We start from the raw sequence: 21,582 nt of genomic DNA, 5'->3' as shown, positions 1-21,582 counted from the left end.
CTGGAGCTGAGAGAAGGAGAGAGGAGGGGACGAAGCAGGCCTAAGGGGGGGCCAGGGGCCGCCTGAGGGGATAAAAAGTGGCCAGAAAGGAGCCAAGACTCAACCAGCAACAATAGACTTGCTTCTGCCATGGTCTGGGGTTTGAGGTCCTGAACCCCTAGACCTCACTGGGGTTAGAAAGTGTGGTTGGAGAACTTTCCAGCTGGTACTTCAATTTTTTTTTTTTTTTGAAAATATTTTTTTCACCCTAGTTCGGTCGGGTGCTCCGTCTTACGGGGCCCCAAGTTTATTTTAAGAAACCGCCACCGTGTTATGGGCGTGCGCAACTGCCTCGACGGCAATAATATGTCAGGACAACGCAATATCCCCCTTGAACTCGGCGAACAGCCCGAGCAACCACCTTTGGAGGCCCCAGGGGCAGCTGCCCCCGGTGCTGGGTCTGGCGCAGCCGAAGAGATGGAGACCCCACCGCCTCACAGCGAGCCCGTCCCCGTCGAGATTGAAGGCGAGGCCTGTGGACCCCCAGAAGTCTCCAGGCCCAAGTTCCAGGACCTCAGCCAGGCCATCAAGGAAGCCGGAGCCCATGGAGGCTACAGCCCACCTCCTGAAGAAGCCATGCCCTTCGAGGTCGAGCAGTCCAGCTTGGGACACTTCTGGCCTACCCTGGAGCACCCTGGAGACACCACTGGGGCCCATGCAGGCCTTGAAGCCTTCAGCCCACCGATCGTGGAGCCCAGAGCCTTCGGTGAGGCCAGGCCAAGCCTGGGAAGCTACAGCCCTCCCCCCGAAGAAGCTATGCCCTTTGAGTTTGAGCAGCCTGCGCAGGGAAGCTGCAACCAACCTCTCTTGCAGGTCTCAGACCTCGCTCCAGGAGGCCCAGGTGCGGGGGTCTTTAGGGCTCCTCCCGAGGAGCCCCAAGATCTCAGACCTGCAAGCGCACGCTTCAGAGGAGGATGCAGCCCTCCCCGTGAGGAGGATGTGCCATTTGAGTTTGATGGAGCAGGCTTTGGGGACGACAGCCCACCCCCTGGGCTCCCCCGAGCTATCCCACAAATCGACGGCCTTGGCGGCAACGAGATCGCGGCAGTCGCGGCCCCGAGTGCGGTCCTCCTCGCTCCCGCCGCGAACGAGCCCCCCCTCTGGGTCCCAGGCATCATCGGCAGCCCATCTCGAGAGGCTGTCAGACCTCCTCCACACTTCGCGGGCAACAGCCCCCCGATGGAGATCTCCGGACCCCCGCGCGAGATTGGCAGCGCCCCCGTTGGGGTCGACGACGCTCCCGTCAACGTGGACAGCCCCCGAGTCGCGCCTGACGGCCCGCCCATCGAGGTCTCCCGAGCCCCAGTTAAGAGAGAGCAAGCAGAGGGAGAGAGACCCCCAGTTGAGGGAGAAGCAGCCGAGATGGAAGGAGGCTCAGCCGACGCTGCCGCGGAGAGAGGCAAAGTCCCTGATCCCGGAGACGGAGCCCCTGCCGCCGGAGCAGCCCCTGACGCGCCAGCCGCCGGGGCAGCCCCCGATGCTCCTGCCGCCGGGGCAGCCCCTGCCGGCCCTGACACGCCAGCCGCCGGGGCAGCCCCTGCCGCCCGGGCAGCCCCTGCCGCCCGGGCAGCTCCTGTCGCCCGGGCCGCCCCTGTCGCCCGGGCCACCCCTGTCCCCCGGGCCGCTCCCACCGCCTGGGCAACCCCAGCCTCTGGAGCCCGACCCAAGATCAGTTTCCTTAGACCCCCCAGCCCCGAGATCCAGGCTGCCGATCCGCCTACTCCGCAGCCTCCTCGCGCATATGCCTGGCGGGGCAGGTCTGAGCGCAGCTGCTACCGCGGCGGCGACAACGACGACATATCGGTCAGCAGCGACAGCGGAGACGAATCCGACGATGGGACCTTCGGATGCCACCGCTGGTTTCAGTCCAGGCGAAACCGCCGCCGCCGAAAGACCCGGCGCAACTTGCTCCGCAACTTCCTCGTTCAGGCCTTCGGAGGCTGCTTCTGCAGATCCGAGAGCCCCCAGTCCAGAGGCTCCCTCAGCCCCAAGGTCAAGAAGGTTGCCCTGGAGGAGAAGCGCAGACAGACCCGCAAGGAAAGCGTGGAGATGCGCACCCAGAAGCGCACAGAGAAGAAACGCAGCAAACTCATCGACAAGCAGCTCCAGAACGAGAAGATGGGCTACATGTGTACGCACCGCCTGCTGCTTCTAGGTAATGCGGCGGACTCTGCCCGTGGGGAGCAGGGCCGCCCGGGGGCCCCGGGAGTGGGTGGCAGGGCTGCCCGGTGGGGCTTGGGGCCCGGCGGCGGGAGGACGGGGTCTGGGCAAAGGCGGGAAGAACCTGCCAGAAAGTTCCAGCTGGGGGCCCTAACTTTGCCCCGGGAGCGGGGGGGGCCTCGGGTGGGCTTGGGTGGCGAAGTGTGTGCCCTTTAGGGAGAAAAGTGGTGCCGTGCAACACTGAGGGTCGTTTCCAGCTGGACAAACCAGCGCCAGCGACCGTAAGACGTCGCCGAGTCGTGGGGTGGGGGACGGCAAGAAAGGCGGGGGCTTCAGGTGAGCCAGGAACTGCAGGGGAGGGCTCCGGGGTCGCTCAGGCTGGGCTGGCTGGGGCCGTTGGTGGGTTGGGGTCATTGGAGAAGGTGCGTCCCCGCCTCGCCTGGCACGGCTGCTTGGAGTAAGACGGCTTGTTGTTGGTGTGTGTTGGTGTCCATATTGTGTCCGCCTGTGCATGATATGCTCAAGCGTTCTTCCATTCCCGCCCCTGGCACCCCCAAATTACCCGCCGACTGTGTACTTGTACCGGGGAACGGGCTGTCTTGTGTTTTGCGCCATTGCGCGGGCAAAAACTTTCCGTGTTCGCACACTCGGGTGGTACCTGTGCGCTGGCGCTGTGCAGTGGGCGGCGCGAAAACGCCCGAGAAGGTAGCGGGAGACGCTGGGCAGGATGTCGGGCCGCTGGCGGGGCGGGGGGAGGGGGCCGCCTCCGGCCGGCCTCCGTAACCTGTTTTCTGTCTGTCTTTCTCTCTTTTCTCCCTTTGCGCTAAGCGTTTCCTCACTTCTCATTCGTTCGCCCAACCCTCCCGCCTTTACGGTTGAAAAACCAGACACTCAGGTATCTGGGGCGTCCGGGGCTGCGCGCAGAAATTCGGTATTCTGCACACACTCTGCTCACCTGGCGGGGGACGGAGGGAGGAGGGGGAGAAACCCCCCCACACACTTAACCCGCTGTAGGCGAGTCCCGTATCCCAAACCACACGGGGCTGGTTCCGGGGGGGAGGGGCTGGGGAGGTGGGAGGGGGCGTGGCCATGTTTAAAAAATATGAAATCATTTTTCTTCCTAGGGAAGAGCCTGAGGTAAGCCAATCATTTACCCTTTTACAGAATACAGTAGGAGGGGCTTGGTGTAAAGAGAGAGGGTTTATGCGTTGGGAGTGGAATGCCCATCTTGTGTTTGAAATGCAATTAAAATAAAACTTTTTAAAAAATGCTTCCAGTGTATTTTAAGTGTGTGGACAAAATGTGATAAAACTGTGAGACATGTAAATGTTTGCATGTGAATTCTTTCAAGCAGCTTTAGCTGGGGGCAAAGAGGCTCAAAGGTAAGATCCTCTGCATATGGGCTTGGGATACAGAAACATTAAAAAGATGTTAATAATCCCATTGGAAGGGTACCTTTGGTGGCCCCGGCCTTCCCCCTCCTCCTCCCTTCACCTATGCCAGCTTTCAGGGTCCTCTCCCCTCTCCAGGACCTCCCTCCTCCCCCCCAACAGCTTGACTCGTGCCACAGCTAATCAAAGCAGCAATTAGCAAAGGTCTGAATGTGGGGCTTAAGTGAAAATTTCAGATGTGAAACTCCACAATCCTTAATTTCTTTATTTATTCTCTAAGACCTCTCAAGGGATTTCAAGATCACAACTTTTCAGGCGGTGCTATGTTTGTTTGCTAAATATTTTATAATGTGTGATGGTGTCTATTAATGACCTATGGGCATCACTGTTTGCTGTTGTGATATGTGCCTCTCACGCATCACAGTTTTACATGTGATGGTCATTCTGTTTATGCCCACCCAGGGAAACACAGACAACATCATTTCCCCAGAAACATACAGGAGGGAGACAGTTTTACATTTCAGATGCCTCAGCTGCGTGGAAGGCACAGCGCCTCAAATGACAACGTGCTGTTTTCCTGCAGACAACTGATTTTGCCACAAGAGCCCCATTTCAATATCCCAAGCATAGCTCTGGGTAGCAAACCTGTGATGGGGGAGGCGGCCATAATTGGGGGCAGACAGGAGAGCCAAGTGACGGCGTGCACTTGAGCCCTAATTGGCCAGTGCCCCTCATATGCCGGGGCCTCAGTTGCCTCATTTGTGAAATGAAACTTTCAAGCAGATCTTCACTAAATTCTGCTTTGCTCCATGGCCTGAATCCCCTATTCTGGGGGTTGGGGAGCACCATCCACTTAAATCAGGACTGGAGCCTTAAACCATAGGTTATGCACGCATCAACTCTGTAGCAAACAGCCCGTGTCTGGGGCTGAGCCTTAAGAATGTTAGAAGTTTCCCTTGCTTACCCATGTTTTATATGCAGGGGGAAAAATTCACCTTAAGTAAAGGAAATTAGCTGGGGTCACCCTGCCATCATCCTGGCCCTGCACCCAGGTCAAACCCGTTTGCATGCAGTGTAGTCCAGTGAAACGTGGGCCCTGTCTAGCATGAACCTGAATTCAGAAAGCCAGATTGCCTGCTGTGGCAGTGTGGCTTGTGGAGCCAGGCTGCAATCTGACAAGGTTTCATTTTGCCAAAGTGACAAGAGAGGCACCCCGCTGGGTCTGAATTATTTCCATGTTTGCAGAGGGGGAGAGGAGACAGGATGAAGACCCACTTCCATTTAGGACAAGCCTTTTCACTAACATTTAAATCCTAACATATAAAACAAGACATCCGTATACGCTGAGCACTGAAAAGGGAAGATCAAATGACCATCCTTTGATAATTGGTGACATACAGATTCATCTGTTGCTTTAAACCTGTATGTGTTTCTGTGTATATACCCTCTCCATTTTTATTGCCCAAACAGCTTAACCACATTACAGGGACTCTTAAAAAGGAAAATGGTAGATAAATAGTTAGAAATAGATAGACAATCAGTAACATGACTGAAATTCTAGAATAGCTAAAAAGTTGAAGCCTTTTTCTTACTCAACACTAGCCAATAATAGACTTATTTCCATGTTTCTGTTACCTTTCTGAATAATTTTGGTGGCTTAAACATGTTTTGGAAACCTAATTTGGCTGATTCCCTCATTTTTGTTGAGAATTGAAGGGACTGCTAGGCTAGAATTTCTTAGTAGCTGCTGAATGTGTTAAAATTGTGCAGGCAAATGCTATATATAATAATGGCTATTCTGCCATGACACTTTGTTTATACAGTGAATCTCAATTAATTGTATGATAATTTATTTATGCCACCAGGTACAACAGCGAGGCATCCATCTCATCCTGCTGGAGTGCCCTTTGCTTTGCTTTTTTATTTACTTTTAATTCAGCCATTTTTCCGTATTCAAAATGCCTCCACTGAGCTGTTTGGTGCAGTGGGAAGGGCATGGCTTACCAGGCCAAAAATCTCTTCCTTGCCTTTTAAAATCCAATTTCCATAGATTTTTCTCAAAAAAAAAAATGCCTTTCTATACAGCTATGTTAATTTTTATCATTTGCCTACGTTACATATACCATGGAAAACTGGTATTAAGCAAAAAAAAAGTGGGGTTTGTCACCTTTTTGTACATTCCTCCCACCCCCTTACTCTCCCCACCCCCAGCTTGAGAGGGATAGCCTCACTGCCTTCAGAATTGTTAGTAACCTGTAAGAGTAATGATTACACATAATGATAGCACTTTTTAACCGTATTTTTAAAAGCCTTTCATCCAGTCACATTTCTCCTTTGCAACAGCCTTGGGCAGTAAAAATGTGATGGGACCCCATTTCATAGGCAAGTAAACCAAAAGCTCAGAGATTAAATGTCAGGGACTTTTGCTCAAAGACTGCAAGGTAAGTGAAGGAATCAGAAGTTTCTAATTCAGTGCTTACCCCCAACATGTGGTAATAAGTTATAAAGCGTCATTTCAGTGCGAGGCATGATTACTGTTAAGTGCGCTATGTGCTCTTAAAATCCCTTGTCAGATGACAGGTGTCCCGCAGTCTTCTGCCTCCTGAATAATAACCAGAACCAGACAGACCCTTGGTTATAAATGTCCATTGAGTGTACGTGAAACGTGAGCCTCCTCATTGCTGGGATACCTGTCACTGCTGTGGTGATATTTTGTTTCCACATTTGCTGTCATTCATCTGCCAACACTGCAGTCTTTGTTTGTTTGTTGGACTTCTTTTTTTAAATGCAGGTTTTCTTTAAAGTCTTTAAAAAATCCCCCAGAAGTGTTCTTGAGCAAGGTCTAAAGCTTTTTTCTTTACTCAGGTTTCCACTAAAACATCATTATCATCATCATTTAAAAGTACAGTTGCTTTTATGCACAGCCCCTCCATTATTAGTGTTAGAGTGTAATAGACTGTTTAGAATCTCCTGGCCTGGATCTAATGACCCTATTAAAATAACTCTTACTCAATATTCTTCATAGTGATTATTTCTTAAAAGTATTCCTTCCTTTCAGTCGGGGCTAATTCCTCCTTAGTGAGTGTCAGTACATAATCTTGGAAATCACCTTTGACTTTTATGGGGGAAGGTTGGTATTAAGCAAAAAAAAAAAAAAAACTTTTTTAGAGACGGTAACCTAATTGACTAGATTTGAAATTCTCCATCCCAACCGTGTGTCTTCTTTATAGAGTTAATTTTTCCACCAAATAAAACATACCCCTCACCCCAGCAAAACCGTGGCCCTCCAAATCCCTCTCCATTAAGTGACTTTTAGGAGGCATGTAAATAGCAAATGAAAACTGGTCTCTATACTTCTTGTTTCTCTAACCTGTGGCAAAGGCAGGGTTCTTCCCAACCCACCTTGTGCCTCCTAGGGTTTCTAATGGAATGTGAAATTAACATGCCAGTTGTCCATTTCAAAATCGGATTCCTCTGCAAGTGTAGCAATTTTCAAAACAGAAAAGGGCAGGGCCAGTTGCTGTGACAGGGTTCCCACCAGCAATTAAAACAGTTAGTCAGGTCATTCTAATTAACCGTCTCCAGCTCTGGTGGCCCCCCCAGTAAGAGGAACTCAGACTCGGGCCCTGTTAACACCAACCTCAACAGATTTCATTGAATTAGACTGAAAGGGTCTTTGTCCCATCAGATTCCTGTTGTGGCCTGTGGTCACCCTGGGCATAAGATCCTCATCTCTTCAGGGAGTGAGAGAAAGATGGGCCTGAGGCTCTCTCTTTGGGATTCTGCTAAAGAGTCAGCAAGTCAAAGTGGCCTTTATGAAACTGAGGAAGGCTAGTGGGAAGCCCCAGATAAAAACCGGCCATTGGAGTAGGCCAAGGGAGGGGAGGGGTGTTTGCAGAAGAATCAGAGGAAGATGTGTCCTTTTCCTTGATTCCTCTAAAATGGGGGCCAGATACTAGAAATTGAGAGAAGCCTTGAACCCAGGGCCTGGCACATGTAAGTGTCTGATAAATGGTAGCCATTATGTTTAGAAATTTACTTTTCTTCCTGGACTTCTGTCTCCCTGGTCCAAGTGAGGGTTTGTTTTTTTGTTTTTGATGTTTTCTGTTTGTTTGTTTAATATTTTCTTGGCCATACCATGTGGTATATGGGATCTTAGTTCCCCGACCAGGGATCGAACCCATGCCCCTTGCATTGGAAGCGTGGAGTCTTAACCACTGGACCACCAGGGAAGTCCCTGGTTGGTTTTTTTTGTTTTCTGTATTCCCCATGAGACCTAAAGTTCTAAAAGTCCCAGGCACCCATCCTGCCTTTCTGTCTCGACGTTTCAGAGTACACTCTTTGTACACGTTTTATAAATAAGGGTCAACCCAAGGCGTAGACTGACGACTCTTTGCCAAATTTATGATCGTGTGGAGTCACTGTTAGGTGTGCAACAGGATGAGGCGGGAACTTACTTTTTACCTGTCCTGAGAAAGTGCCGCCTACCCCCCTCTCGGAGCCCACAGCCCCCTCTGCCACTCCCCCTCTTTTTATTAGCTCCTGTCTATAAACCAACCGGATACTATGGTTGAGCCCGGGGTCCTGAGCACGGATTGCTCTGTACTTATTACACATGCAAAAAAAAAAAAAAAGATTGTCTCTAGTTTTCCTTCCCAACAGCCAGATGGTGATGAAGGCCAGCCACTGGGAATGGAAGATGAGGAGACCTCCAAGAACGAGGTAGGGAACAGCATACACACAAAAAAAACCCATGTTTGAATTTTCCTGTTGATCATCACACGCTCAGTTGAGATATGGGATGCTCTGTTCTCAGACAGCAAACACTTGAGAGGTGTAGCCCCCTCCAATCAGAATTACTGGAGTAGTTTTACCCAGACAGCAACTGGGGGCCTTAATAGAGAAGGATGTTAGGTAACTGATCTGTGACAGAGCAACGAAAATCAAGGGCGTGCGCCTCTGCTGTCCTTACTTAGAAGGAAAATCCCACGTTGCACTGCAGAGTAATTTGTTAAACCTCAGGAGAATTCCCGAGCATTTCGACTCCTGGAGTTCTGCCCACAGAACTTGAACATTAGATCTTACTAAATGTTTCTTAATGATTCAATTTGGGGTGAGGAGAGAGGTATAAAGGTAGAAATTGTTACCGGATCCCGAATTTATTATGAGTCAGTCAATGTTTCTGAAGTTGTCACACATACTTGGTGTGTGGGACAGAGTACGTACCTGAAACTTCCTTTAATGAGTCGATAATGGGAAGGAAAATCTCTCGTACCCACTTCTGAAGGAGTGGCACAGTCAAGCTTTCACGAGCTCCGTGTCAACACGGAGCATCGATTCTTCTAAGGGAAAAAGAACTCGATGTGTCCAGCTCTTGGTTCTCCCCCTCCATCCAAAGACCAGAGTACCTCTCTCCTCTTTCCTATTTGAACAGTTTTGCCTTGCCTCAAACTGATTGCTAATTTGCAAGTGACCTTGGAGACTTTTTTTATAGGGAACCTCCATTCAGGTAAGTTTGCAGCTGTGGGATTTTTTGCAAAGAAAGAATGATTCGTAAGATGAGGCACACAGACTAAAATCAGGCATTGTGATAGAGTCCAGGGCCAAGAAGGGCTGCTTCCCTCAACCCAGGGAAATAGGAACAAGGTCCTACATCTCAGCTAGTGTCCATCCCAGCACCCTGCTGGTCTTGGGGACCACGTGCCTAGGCCTGTTTCTTTAGCTGTAAAAGTAGCTGATGGTTACCTTTGACAAAGAAAAACTAATCTGTGGAGAATAGGCAGTGTTACTTAGGAAGTATATAGCTACTTAAACTGCTGAGGCCACTTGGACACCCCCTTTTAAGTAGATGCCGCTTGCTTCTCTGTGGTTATATAAGGTAACTCCTAAGGTTTTGGGCCTTTGTGGGCTGCTGAAATCATAGAAAGTGTTCATCTTAATTCCTTATAGCTGTTCTCTATATAGGTCTGTTAGGCCTACAAGATGCTTAATTAACTTATTCATAAAATCATATACGTCGTTCGGGGTCCTTCCACCCACTGCCTCCCCCCAATGTGAATTTTTTAATGACTGAATCTAGAATGGCGCAGAGATGGTGAAGGTGAGTTGATATTTCAGGTGGCCACTAGATGGTGAGACGGCACAGGCAGAAGAAAGGTGTCACATCTATAGTGAAAATGAGAGGGGAAGGGAAGAGCCAGCAGAGACAGAGGAGGGTCCCACTCCAACTGCACCCTCCCACCCCACCCCAGGACAAAGCCTGGATTTAACAGGCCCCAGAGCTTTACTCAGACCTAGCCTTTTATGTTTAAGCTCTGACTTCTCCCTGCTGGCTCTGTGCTGGGATATTAGCATTTTCAGGGTGCTCTAACAAAGGGGTCTTCCATAGGCGTTCTGTTGCCATGGGGACCGTCCTGTGCAATGTAGGGTGTTAGCAGCCTCTCTGACCTCTACCCACTTGACGCCAGTAACACACAACACACACACACACACACAGCCTACCCCACCAAGCACCACCACATACGCAGTGTGACAACCAAAACTTCCTGTAGTCATTGCCAAGTATCCCCTGGGGTGGAGGGTGGCGGGGGCAGAAATCATCCCCAGTTGAGAACCACTGCCCTAACATTATCAACATCAAATCCTGGGGAAGGTAGAGATCATACAGGTCAGAACTTGAACACCTTAAAATAAAAAATTATCTTCGGAGAAAAGGCTGTTGACTTCAGTTACTAATAACCAGTCAGAAAGGTTTATGCCAGTGTTGGTGAGCCTACATTCCAGGGTAGAACTAATTTCCAAAAATCTCTGAAAAGAAGGTGACCTAAAAAGTCACCAGCTGACCCTAAATAGAATAGAAAAGGGTGGAAATAATGAATCGGTCTAAGACTCTGATTAACCAAGTCAGTCCCATAGCTAATCAATGGGCCAGGATACATCGGGGCTTACATAGACTTTAACCCTTAAATGATCACATCTACCACTTAGGGGTTCTTTAGGGGCCTTTGTCTGCAGCAGGCAGGGAATTCTCCCCGTCTGGTGTGCGTACGTTAATTCACTGTGCGTCGTGGAGGAGGGTGGCCGAGATAATCAGCACTGATACTCCGATGGCTGCTGGTCATATATCAGCTCTGGGATGGCTGGGGACCCACCTTGCGTGTGTCCCACAAAACGCAAATGGAGCCTGGGATTGGCAGTGCGTACACGCCTGCCATGGGCGTGGGCCCTGTTAACTGGGTCACCTGAGCCCCACGACCACAGGGAACCAGCCCACTGAACGGAGGTGCCCCCTAACCTATAGCAGCTGATATTTCAAGGCAGGAAGCTGTAGGGGTGGGATAGGGGGCAGTGGAAGGAATGCCTCTGAATGACTGTACTGAGGAAGGTCAAATGAGATCTTTTAGGAATAAAACATACCTGTGCCAACAGGAATAAGAACCCAGGGACATTTCCTGATCAAGAGAGTTGCACTTGGTTTTTGGTAAGATGGTCGATGCACCCTGCCCGCCCCCTCATCCTAGGGCAGATTCTATAACCAATATCTTGGAATAATCACAACAGGAATACATCATTTTTTAATTTTATTTTTTACATAAATTTTTTACGGAAGTATAGTTGAATAAATCATTTTGCTTTTAAATAGTGGTCTGGGCCCCCAGCTTGCACCTAATGAGTCTCTCCCCCAAGTATCCCTTATGGAAGGAGACTTTATCGCTTCTTTATTATATTTTGAGCCTAAAACACTTATATTTTTGCCCCCTTCTGATCTTCCAATACGGTTATTACAGATTCATCAGAGATTTAACTTTTTTTAAAAAAAGTTTTTTTTTCTTTTTCCTTAGAGAATTTGGAATTTGTGGCCTTTAAGTTAATTGCAAAGTCTAGAAGGAAAAACAGAAAAGAAAAAGCCCACTCTCCACTCCAGACACCTATATGAACTTGGACTTTTGCTTTTACTGTTAAGATTATTTTAGGTTAAAGGGTGGAAACTGATCAGTAGTTTGATCAATGATACATTGGACATGTTAAATTTAAAATATCATTTTTTTATAGGTTTCAAGTTTAGTTAAGTGAAGCGCCCCTAACTAAGATCTTCTTATTGCAGAATCCTCAGAACTAACCCAAGGCATGTTTTTTGAATGTTGATTTTGACTTTTTGCCTGGGACCAAGTGCAGCATCTTTCCAAGGAAATGCTTAGAAGGCTCCAGGCAGAACCCAAAAACAAATGCCAGACGTTAGGGGAAAATTTTTAAAAGTTGGATTGCCAGAAAATAATAGCTATTTATAATTCAACACTTAGGTGATTTCATTTCTTCCTTTTTAGCTGCTAAAAGGGAAGCGTATTAGATCCTTTTGTTTTGCAAACAAACGGCCAGGGCTGATTTTAAGATGGACACTTGAGGGAGGGTTGCCCTTTCCAAATGCAAGTCTTTGGGCCTTTTCCCGATGGGATCTGGTCACTCTGGAGCGCTCTCAGGAATCTTTATCCTTGGGCGGTTGGGATGGGGTGAGCTTGTTATCATCCTTCGCTGTCTCTCCACGTTGCCTTGATTGTAGAGGGGGCGGGCAGAGGGGCCCAGGATGGCGGAAAGAGCACACTGGGTAAATGTTAGCCGGCTCTCATTTCCGGAACCTTGGTTGATTGCACTGCTTTATTCAGGGATTCCATGAATTTGCCAGGTGACATCCAGAAAAGGCCAAAGTTTGACTCTTTTTTTTTTTTTTTTTTTTTTTTTTTTCTGCGGTACGCGGGCCTCTCACTGTTGGGACCTCTCCCGCTGCGGAGCACAGGCTCCGGACGCGCAGGCTCAGCGGCCATGGCTCACGGGCCCAGCCGCTCTGCGGCATGTGGGATTTTCCCGGACCGGGGCACAAACCCGTGTCCCCTGCATCGGCAGGCAGACTCTCAACCACTGCGCCACCGGGGAAGCCCCAAAATTTGACTCTTAAAAGTACCGACAAAACTCCATGTTATGATGGTTCTGCCATGGTCAAGATAGAGGCTTAAGTTTGGTGGGCCATCCAACAGAAAGCCGGGGGGATCTCTCTGTGTTCACCTTTATGTAGAAAGAGGTAATGACCCAAGGGACAAATCCAAAACCCTTGCAGACATCTTATCCTGAGACTTAAGTTGCCAGACAGCAGAGGCCTCACTTCTCTCTTTCTTTCTGGCCCTAGAACCTTGACTCCCCAGAGATAGGGTCTGACTTCTGATATTAAGGCAGGCTCCAAGCTGGGCACTGATCTTTCATCCTGCCAGGAAGAAAGGGTCAGGAGACAGACCACCAAGGCTGCCTTTGATGGAGAAAGCGGGGTGCTCTGTCCCATTCTCCCCAGAGGTCCGCACAGCTCAGAAATGGGGGAGAAATCAGCCTCTTAAGAGATTCCCTCATTTTTTCCTTGCTTTCCCTTTTTTTCTCTCTCTCTCTCTCTCTTGCGATTTTTTTTTAAATAAGATTCTTATTTTAAGGGGGTTTCTGAGCAAGAAATACCTTTTTTTTTTTTTTTTTTAAAGGGAAAGAGACGAGAACACCAAGGACTTAGGGCTGAGAAGCAGAGACAATAAAATAAAGCAAGGCTGCTCAGAACTGGCTGGCAGATGGCGCTCGGCTTTTACTATTGAGAGCCTGGCTTTTCAAAATTCACCATGTGCTGGTGCCTAAGGCAGAATTCCACGGCCCCTCCCCTAATCCTCTTTTCCAGGGACACAGCTCCCGCCCCCAAGGCCCAGGGATAGTTTTAAAGGTGTTCCAGTGGAACAATTGATATCTGAGGTCAAACCCTGTCCCTTTTATTTATCTTTTAAATATTTATTTATTTACTTATTTATTTATTTGGTTGCACCAGGTCTTAGTTGCAGCAGATGGGCTCCTTAGTTGCGGCTCGCCAGCTCCTTAGTTGTGGCACAAGAACTCTTAGTTGCAGCATGCATGTGGGATCTAGTTCCCTGACCAAGGATCGAACCCAGGCTCCCGGCATTGGAAACGCAGTCTTATCCACTGCGCCACCAGGGAAGTCCCAATCCTGTCCCTTTTAACTAGTGGCTCTATTAGACCCTAGCCAGTGCAGGAACCCACACTATCACAATGACCTCTAACTTCCTAGGCCGTGTGTGTGCCCTAGGTCTTCTGGGAACCAGTTTCTGAGACCTTTGGGCAAATTGCTTTATCTTCTGGGTCCCAGTTTCTCTCATCTGAAAAATGAGAGAGATGTCCTTCTCACTTTAAAAGTTCTTTAATTCTCTTATTAAAAGTTGTAGTAGAACTGGTATGCCAAACCACCCCCCTGCCCCGCCACACACTCTCTCTCTCTTTCTTAAAAGTATCCTTTTCAAAATGGCAGCTTGTACAGGCAATTTTAGGCCTATCTTTTGCCCTTTGGCACATAATTAATAATTTCTGAGAACCCATCCCTGGGAGAATCTCTGCAGGATGCAGAGGAGAGTGGGACATTCTTTCTCACCCCAATCAAGGGCTAGAAAAGAAATTCAGAGGTGGATTGAGGTCCTTTTTTCCATCAGGGAAACCCAGGGAGCCTTCCTGGAGGAGTTAGCATTTGAGACAATATGGGAAGATGCAGGGAAATGAGAGAGTAGACTTTGGGGTGAATGCTCGGTGCTGTCTTATAGAGAAGATACTGGCTGAGAGTAAATCCTTATGGTTTTTTCATTCATGGGAGCATCATTGGGTTTTTGAGGGTCTCAGATTTCAGAGCTAGTTTTAATTTTCTCCCCTTTACAACCCTTCTCTACCTCTCAGGGCTGCAAACCCGCTGAGCACTCAGGGGCATTCTTACTAAGAAGAGTCTTCTCCATCTGAGGATGGGACCCGCACCCTCCATCTCAGGCCCAACCCTGGACTTGGGGGAAGGTCACTTCTGTCTTGTTTAGGCCAAGTTCCAGTGGAGGGGAGGGGAGATCTGATGGTGTCTGGTGCCAAGTTCCTTGGTTCCGAAGAGAACAGGCATCCTTGCCATTTCTTCCCCCCACCTCCCCTCCCCTCCCTGCAGCAGCCGTAAAATCATGAGGTCATCTATTTGAGAAGGGCCACGTGAACTTACTATGCCAGGACCTACCAAGTCCCGTCATGGGAGTTTATTCCTTTCCAACGAAACTTACCCTCCATATACTGTTCTTAGATACGTTCTCTTCCCTCCCTCTTTTATAGTTGAACAAAATCAAAGGGACTGAATAAAATATATTAACTTCGGGCAAAAGCTTCCCCCGCCCTGCTAGTAAAAAATCCTCTTCTTTAAGTCAACAAACTTTATTCCAACATGCTTCTCTTAAGCTCCTAATCACCTGGGGCTCCTTTAAAGCTTTTCTGACCTTTTTCCTCCTCACACCTTCCAACCTATAGCCCTGAACCTTGGACGAGGCAGGTTAACAAAGCTCCCCCCCCCGGGGAAGGGGGTTCCTCTGGGTGCTGGGGTCCCTGGGAAAGCAGGGCAGGTGCGCTGCCCAGTTTCTAACACCTTTTCTGGGCCAGTAGAGCTCCTCCCCCACCAGAGGTCAGCAGAGAGCTCAGAATGGCTGGGATGCTCGCAGGAAGTGGGATCACTTAGAATTTTCTAGATGAAATGTAGGAAAGCCCTATGGAAAAAAGCCCCAGGTTTCAGGGGATATCTCAGGTTGCGGTCTCATCCTGTGCTGGGTCCCTGGGAGTTTAGTTTTAACACCAATCCTGCCATTCTGTGCTTTGGGGGAACAGGGGGCTTTGGTCTGTTCATTTGATGGGTTTCTTTGCCAGTTTCTCCCCGCACCCCCCACCCTCCACTCCCCCCTCCCCGGACAGCACGCACATCTTTACCTTCTAGGGGGCCATGCCCTCTTAGAACTCAGGGTCTCCCACACAGGGCCAAACCGCCCACTTTCACTGCCCACAGGACTGGGAATCCACACCCCATACTTTCCCTGACCCCTTTCCCTTTTTCTTCCAGAAGTCTTACTTATTGTTAAAATGACATTATAATATTACAGGAAATCCCCCCCGTCCCGCCCTTATCCTGTCAGGATTTTATATCTCCTTATCTCCTCCTGTTCTTTACCCAGACGTATGGATGTTTCTAAAGAGGGTACTAATCGCGGTGTGCAAACAACTTCACCTTTAGCTCACCCCCCAGCCAACACACACTGACTTCCTGAGCGCCTTTCCCACATTCTCCATTGTGTCTTTTCAGGGTTCTTTTACTTGCTCAGCGCTTTCCCTGGGGTGGGATGGGGGGAGGGGGGAAGGAATCTGAATTCCTTTTTTTGTGTTTCCTCCCCCGAACTTTTGTGAACTACTCCAAAGTTAAAAACCAGCTCCCCCCAAGCCAGTTCTTTATTGTTGAAAGACAGAGAAAGAAGGTACAAAAGGAAGGAAAGAGCTACAGAAACACAGAGATGAAATGAAAAGTTTGAAAGGGAGAGAAGGAGGAGAGAAGAAGGGGGAGAGAGAGAAAGAGAAGGAAAGAAAAAGTGCCTTTGCTACACTTAGCTCTAGACACTAGACATGGTCCCTGCCCTCTAGGAACTTAGAATCTGGAAGGGACGAGGCAGAGGTGTGGGGTGCAAGGAATGCAAGTTGCCCCAGGCAGAGGATGGAGCGCTGCCAGTGCCGGCACAGCTGAGGAGCCAGGCTGCCCTCAACCGGAGGACTGGGGAGGCAGGCCCAGGAGTCTGGCGGCGGGGGGCATCGCCCCCTCCCCGTCCCTCTGCCCCATGGGCCCATGTGGGTCCCAGGAGCGCACCGAGTAGTACAGGGACTGGAGGGCTGGTGGAGAGCGCCAGGACCAAGGCCCCCACCTCCCTTCCCCACCGTGCCCTGAGCTCTGACTACTGCCCTCTCTCCCACAGTCGGCCCTTTTTCAGTTTCCCGAATGTTCCTCTCCTGACCCTAAAATGATAGCTCAGTTTTTTTTTTAAATTAGTAATAAGCCCCCTTCTAGCATGAGCTGCCTTTCCGAGTGTCTCCACCAGCCTAACCCCGCTGAGTGGTTTGATTTTAAGAAATCCGGCACCCTTGGACCTTTTTGACCTCAAAAAAAAAAAAAAAGGTCAATCTTTATGAGTTCTTTGATAATTACTCAAAACAAAGCGAAGCAAACCTGAAGGCTGAAAGCAAACACCCTGTATATTACGTATACATCTCAGACGTTGAGGAAATCCTTAGAAGTTTATAGGTTAGCGTCCTCGAGAACTTGGCTCCGGCCAGACCCAGTATAGGCATTGTGTGCTTTTTTTTTCCTTCCTTCCTCCCTTCCTTCCTTTCTTCCTTCCCCACACTTTTGAAAAACAAGTTTTATTCTCCTGGGTATGTTCATTAGAGAGGGGAGACAGCTCTATTCAGTGAGGAAGGGGGAGGGGGATTCTGCAGCAGGAGACAAGATTGATTGCTTTGTGCTGGGGGGCCCCAAGTGCACATCACACCCAGATGCAAATCTCTCAGGCTATAAAAAAAAAAAAAAGCACAACAGGAGAGCAGATTTCAGCTTCCTGGCATTAGTGGGGAAAATATTCCGTCAGCTGCCTCTGTGTCCTGTGCCTTATTCATTAGCTCAAGTGAAAAAAAAAAACCCAACAAAGTCTTGTCCTCATTTGTTGTAGAGGGCTCCATTCTCCCAAGTTTGGGACTTGGAAAAAAAAAAAAAAAACACAGCCCACTGAGGCAGAAGAGGTTTGCTAGGTTGACCAGGATTTGGTTTGTTCTCAAGGATAACTTCCCTCCACCAGGAAAAGTTCACACTTTTCCCAAGCCCCCAGAAGTTAGAAATGTGTTACTAATTGATTGGAGCTAAATTTGCATTGCTTTGAAACCCAGCAAAATTGCCCATTAGGGGCCAGTAGGGGGAAAAACAATTACTGTCCTAAGAGTCAGGAAAGGGGATTTGCCACCAATATGCTTATCAAATGGACCTTCTGTGACCTTTAAGAATCGTTGGGGAAAGGGGGTCATGGCTGTTCTTCAGAAAAAATAAAGAAAAAGTTGTTGGGAAGTGTTTGATGGGAATTTAGCATCAAGTGACACGCCTAATTGAGGGAAATCATGGTTCCAAATGAAAACAGTTGTCACGAATTAATTTTTCAAGTTTCTGACTATTGGCAGATCTGAGGTTTACCTCATAAGTAGGCTGTGTCCAGCTTGGCAAAGAGCATGGAATACTGCCCAGTTCTCGGTGCAAATGCTCCCATTTTCCCTCACCGATAAGTTCTTTCCTAATTTGGGGGTTAAGTGGGATGTCGAAATGGCTGTTTCCTTTTTGCCTTTCTAGTAGCATCTCTTAACTTGCAGTAGCTGCTCACGTGTCTGCCAAGCCTCCCAGAAGGATGAAATCCTTGCCGGGTCGGTGAGTTGGCCTTCGCTGAGGCATTTTCATTTATTCATTCATTCACTCAATATACACCTGATATGTGCCCTTCCGCGTGGGGAAGATAAAGGTATAAGACATTGCTGCTCCCTTTGAGCAAAACAGCCCCAGGAAGTTAAGCGTGGACCGTCGCTACCCGGTGATTAAAAAGGGAATAGACATGGCAGCTAAGAAAAGATGGAAAGGTTGTCAAAAAACAGACTTTAGCGGCCTTCTGACACGACTCCAACCTAGTTAAGCAAAGCAGATCAGTGGTTACATGAAATTATTGTTGAGTCCTGATAATGAGATTGCAGAAAACCCCGAAGGATCTGCTTGGCTCAAAACTAACACCTGTGTGTAGATATTGGACGGGCATACAGTTCAGATTTCCATGCCAGTCTGGGGCTGAACAGTTATATGCCAACAGCGGGGACGGGCCTTCTGCAGGTGCAGTGTGGGCCTCAGAGATGCTACGGAAGGATGCCTTTCTCCGGGAGGTGTTGCCCTGGGGCTCCCTGGGAGAGCTGAGGCGTGGGCTTGCTTTCAGAAGGGACTCCAGAGGCCTGGCCCTGGGCTGGTGAGAGAACTGCCTTTAGCCCCATCTCTCTTCATTTTCTGATCTGTCTGGAGCCTAACTATGCCTTCCAGGATCTTCAAGGACTGAGAATTCTCTTTGGGGTAGCCCCACATTCTTCCACCGAACCTTAGAATCTTCTGTGTCTAGGGTTTGTATTCTGAGGGGTGGGGTGAGGGAGTGTTTGTAGTTTGCAGCCAGAAGTCCTGAGGTGCCGTGGAGTGTTTTCACCTTAGCTTGGGCCCTCCATCTTAGCTTCTGGGCTGCCCTCCATTTTGGCTCCAGTCCTCCATCTTAGGTCCTGGCCTGTCCTCCATCTTAGCTTCCGTCCTCCATCTTAGGTCCTGGCCTGTCCTCCATCTTAGCTTCCGTCCTCCATCTTAGATCCTGAGCTCTGGGCCTCTTTTTCCTGTTTCCTAATGCAAATAGAGATCCGCAATATTCAGTAGTATAATTAATTCCCGGTCATTGTGGGAAGAAAAATGCCTTAATTCCAGAATTTAATTTCCAGTTTTTCTTTCACAAACTTTTCAGTCATCTCTTCAGTAGCCTTGGAAGAGTCGTTTTATCTAAAGGTCTCCTGTAATGCTCAGCACATGGTATGTGATTTTTATAAAATATGTGTGTGTGTACAGATAGGTAGATGGAGAATTTTTATTTTAGCTATACGATGAGGGAAGTGCTTTTGTGAGGCCTACTGAACTGAAGGAACTCCCAGACGACAGGGACTGGTTTGATTCCATGAGTAAAATTCAGGTTTACAGAATTATTAAGTTTGGGCTTCTCCTTGTTTGTGACATTTTCATGCCCTTCACCTGAGAGGCACACTAAGAAATCAATGTGAGTGAAAACCCATTTTCAGGGCATAAAGCGAAGCTTGTTTACCAGCTCAGGGAAAAAAATCAGTTTGCCAAGTCACTTTGAAAACGTCCTTTATTACAAGTGGCTGCCTCTGTAAATGAATTAGTTATGTGCAATTACTTCCCCACCGCTGGCCTGATGCTCCTCTCTTGAATCCGGACCACTCTGCTAGGATACCTTGAAAACGATGTCCATCCTAAGAGAAATGATTGGAAAGAGATGGGGCCACCAGGGCGCCAAGAATTACAGTGAGCAAACGATCCCACTGCTGGGACTCAGGCTCTGGCTACAGAGTCCCCTTTCAAAGACATCTGAGACGGGGAAGGCTGAATTTTGCTTTCTGCCTGTTCAGGGATGAGCTTTTGGCAAATTTGAGAAGGTGGGGTTGGCCCCCAGGCCTCCTTACCTCCCTGCAGGTGGCTGTGTTCTGTTCACTTAATCCCATTAGCCGGCAGAGGCTTACGGAGCTACCCTTAAGGGACGTTTGCATTTTAATAAAGAGCTCTCCGAGGCCAGGAAGCTGAGAGAGTCACATTTTTAATAGTGGAATAGAATTCTAACAGGAGGCGGTGGAGGAAGACAGGGGAGGGGGCGTTAGGGCAGTTGACACCTGAGCCCCATTCTCCCCAGCCCAGCTCTGTGCACCCCCAGTGCAGTGAATTGGCTCCCTCTCCCCTGCCCCCGTGACCCCAGGACTTTCTCCCCCACCCCAGCTCTCCAGGTACAGCTTAGTGGGTGGTAGGAGGGGGCCCCCATCCGAATGGCAGAGTCAGGTCCAGATGGAAGCTTCGGGTGCCTGACTCATTCCGGCTCAGGCCGGTAATAACAAGCCCCATGTTTTTCTCCAGCGTCCACTGCTCTGACACACAGAATAGTCAGGAAATAAAAGATTTGAGTACTGTACAGCTGCTTTGCTTTCTCTAAAAAGGGGGGAAAAAAAAAGTCGGGGGTTGGGGGGAGAAAGGAGCAAGGAGGCAGGAGCCCAGGCCAGCAAATAACGAAGCGGCACGAACAAGGTTGCTGCTGGCGTGTTACATAAACAGCCCCACCACCCCGCGCTGCAGCCCGAGGAAAAAGTGGTGCTTTAGTGACACTTGGGTTGGTTTCACACCTGAGCTTGGAGTTACTCAGAGGTGCATTAACAACTAATGATTCAATTGAGGGAGGCCTGGATTGCCATTTTGACTTGCCAGATATTAGCATACCCTTCTAGAAACCCGGAAGCCTGCCAATTAAGCTCCCCAGTGAAACTGAGAAGGGGCCTTTCCAAGATGCACGATATTTAGGAAAAGGAAATTAAGCTAATTTTGAAATGTTTCCTTAAAATCGAAGTAGTTGAAGGCTGGGATGAATATTATGAATTCCTCACATGATACGAGTTTGAATAATATGTCATGGATTCCAAAGGCACAGCTGAAAAGTACTCAGGGCCCTGGGTTCCTTTTCGTTCTTTTTAATTTTTTTTTCTTTTTTTTTCACCCTTAAACATTACTGCATTGCTCACCTGAAATGTCCTTTTTAGAAAGTTCTCTGATAGCTAACAGGACAGAGTGACGTTTTCACAAAATGAGATGAGATGCCATTGCCAGAGAGAGCCCTGGGCACTGCAGTGGCCGTGACAGGAGCGTCACCCAGGGGCTCGGTAGCACTCGGCGGGGAGGAGGAGGGCATTTCATTATGCGTCTAAGTTATAGCTTTATTTCAAACACAAACACGCAGGCTGGCGAGGATATTAAATATGCAGTCACGCTTTCCCTCCGAGCGAGGAAGGCGCTTGGATTTTATCTTCCCAGATCCAGAACCTGTTTACTTCCTTCCAAGCAGCTTCCTCCTGCCCTTTAGATAAGTCAACGGGGAGAATCGACCTCCAAATGTGGCTAAATTGCGACCCCTGACAATGTCTGGTAATTAGGGAGCCGGGCGTGGATGGAGCTGAGGGCTGCGGCAGCCGGGAGGATAGCCCTGCAGCACCTAGGCTGCTGCCGCAGAGGGGCCAGCTCCAAAAACATCGATTTCTCTCCCCACCCTCCCAAGGTTAGGATTCTGCTTAGAACTCTCTGCTTCCTGCTAAAATTTCCATCACCAAAGGGCCTGATTTCAGGCAGAGAAAGGACCACTTTAGCAAATGAGAGGAGAGGAAAGCAGAGGGTCATTTCAGCTGCGGCAAAAATCAGCCATGCCATTTTCCCTGACAGCACTTTAATTATGATGAAAGAACAAGATGGTTT

The 21,582-nt window shown here is 48.8% G+C and overlaps 1 protein-coding gene across 4 annotated transcripts in view; it reads left to right on the top strand.

The window, feature by feature from the left end:
• Positions 1 to 312: 312 nt before the first annotated feature.
• GNAS (GNAS complex locus) overlaps positions 313 to 21,582 on the top strand; it is a 54,215-nt gene continuing 32,945 nt past the window's right edge. For 3 of the 4 annotated variants that reach the window (XM_060124408.1, XM_060124406.1, XM_060124407.1), the window contains exon 1: positions 313 to 2,194. In XM_060124408.1, coding sequence (XP_059980391.1) covers positions 313 to 2,194 — 1,882 coding nt within the window. Of the gene's footprint in view, positions 2,195 to 2,415; positions 2,536 to 21,582 lie in introns of all 4 variants that reach the window. The other variant, XM_060124405.1, reaches the window with a different exon arrangement.

The sequence above is a fragment of the Lagenorhynchus albirostris genome, chromosome 15 (assembly GCF_949774975.1).
Source record: "Lagenorhynchus albirostris chromosome 15, mLagAlb1.1, whole genome shotgun sequence".
Classification (NCBI taxonomy): domain Eukaryota; kingdom Metazoa; phylum Chordata; class Mammalia; order Artiodactyla; family Delphinidae; genus Lagenorhynchus; species Lagenorhynchus albirostris.
This window is presented reverse-complemented; position numbering and strand designations above follow the sequence as displayed.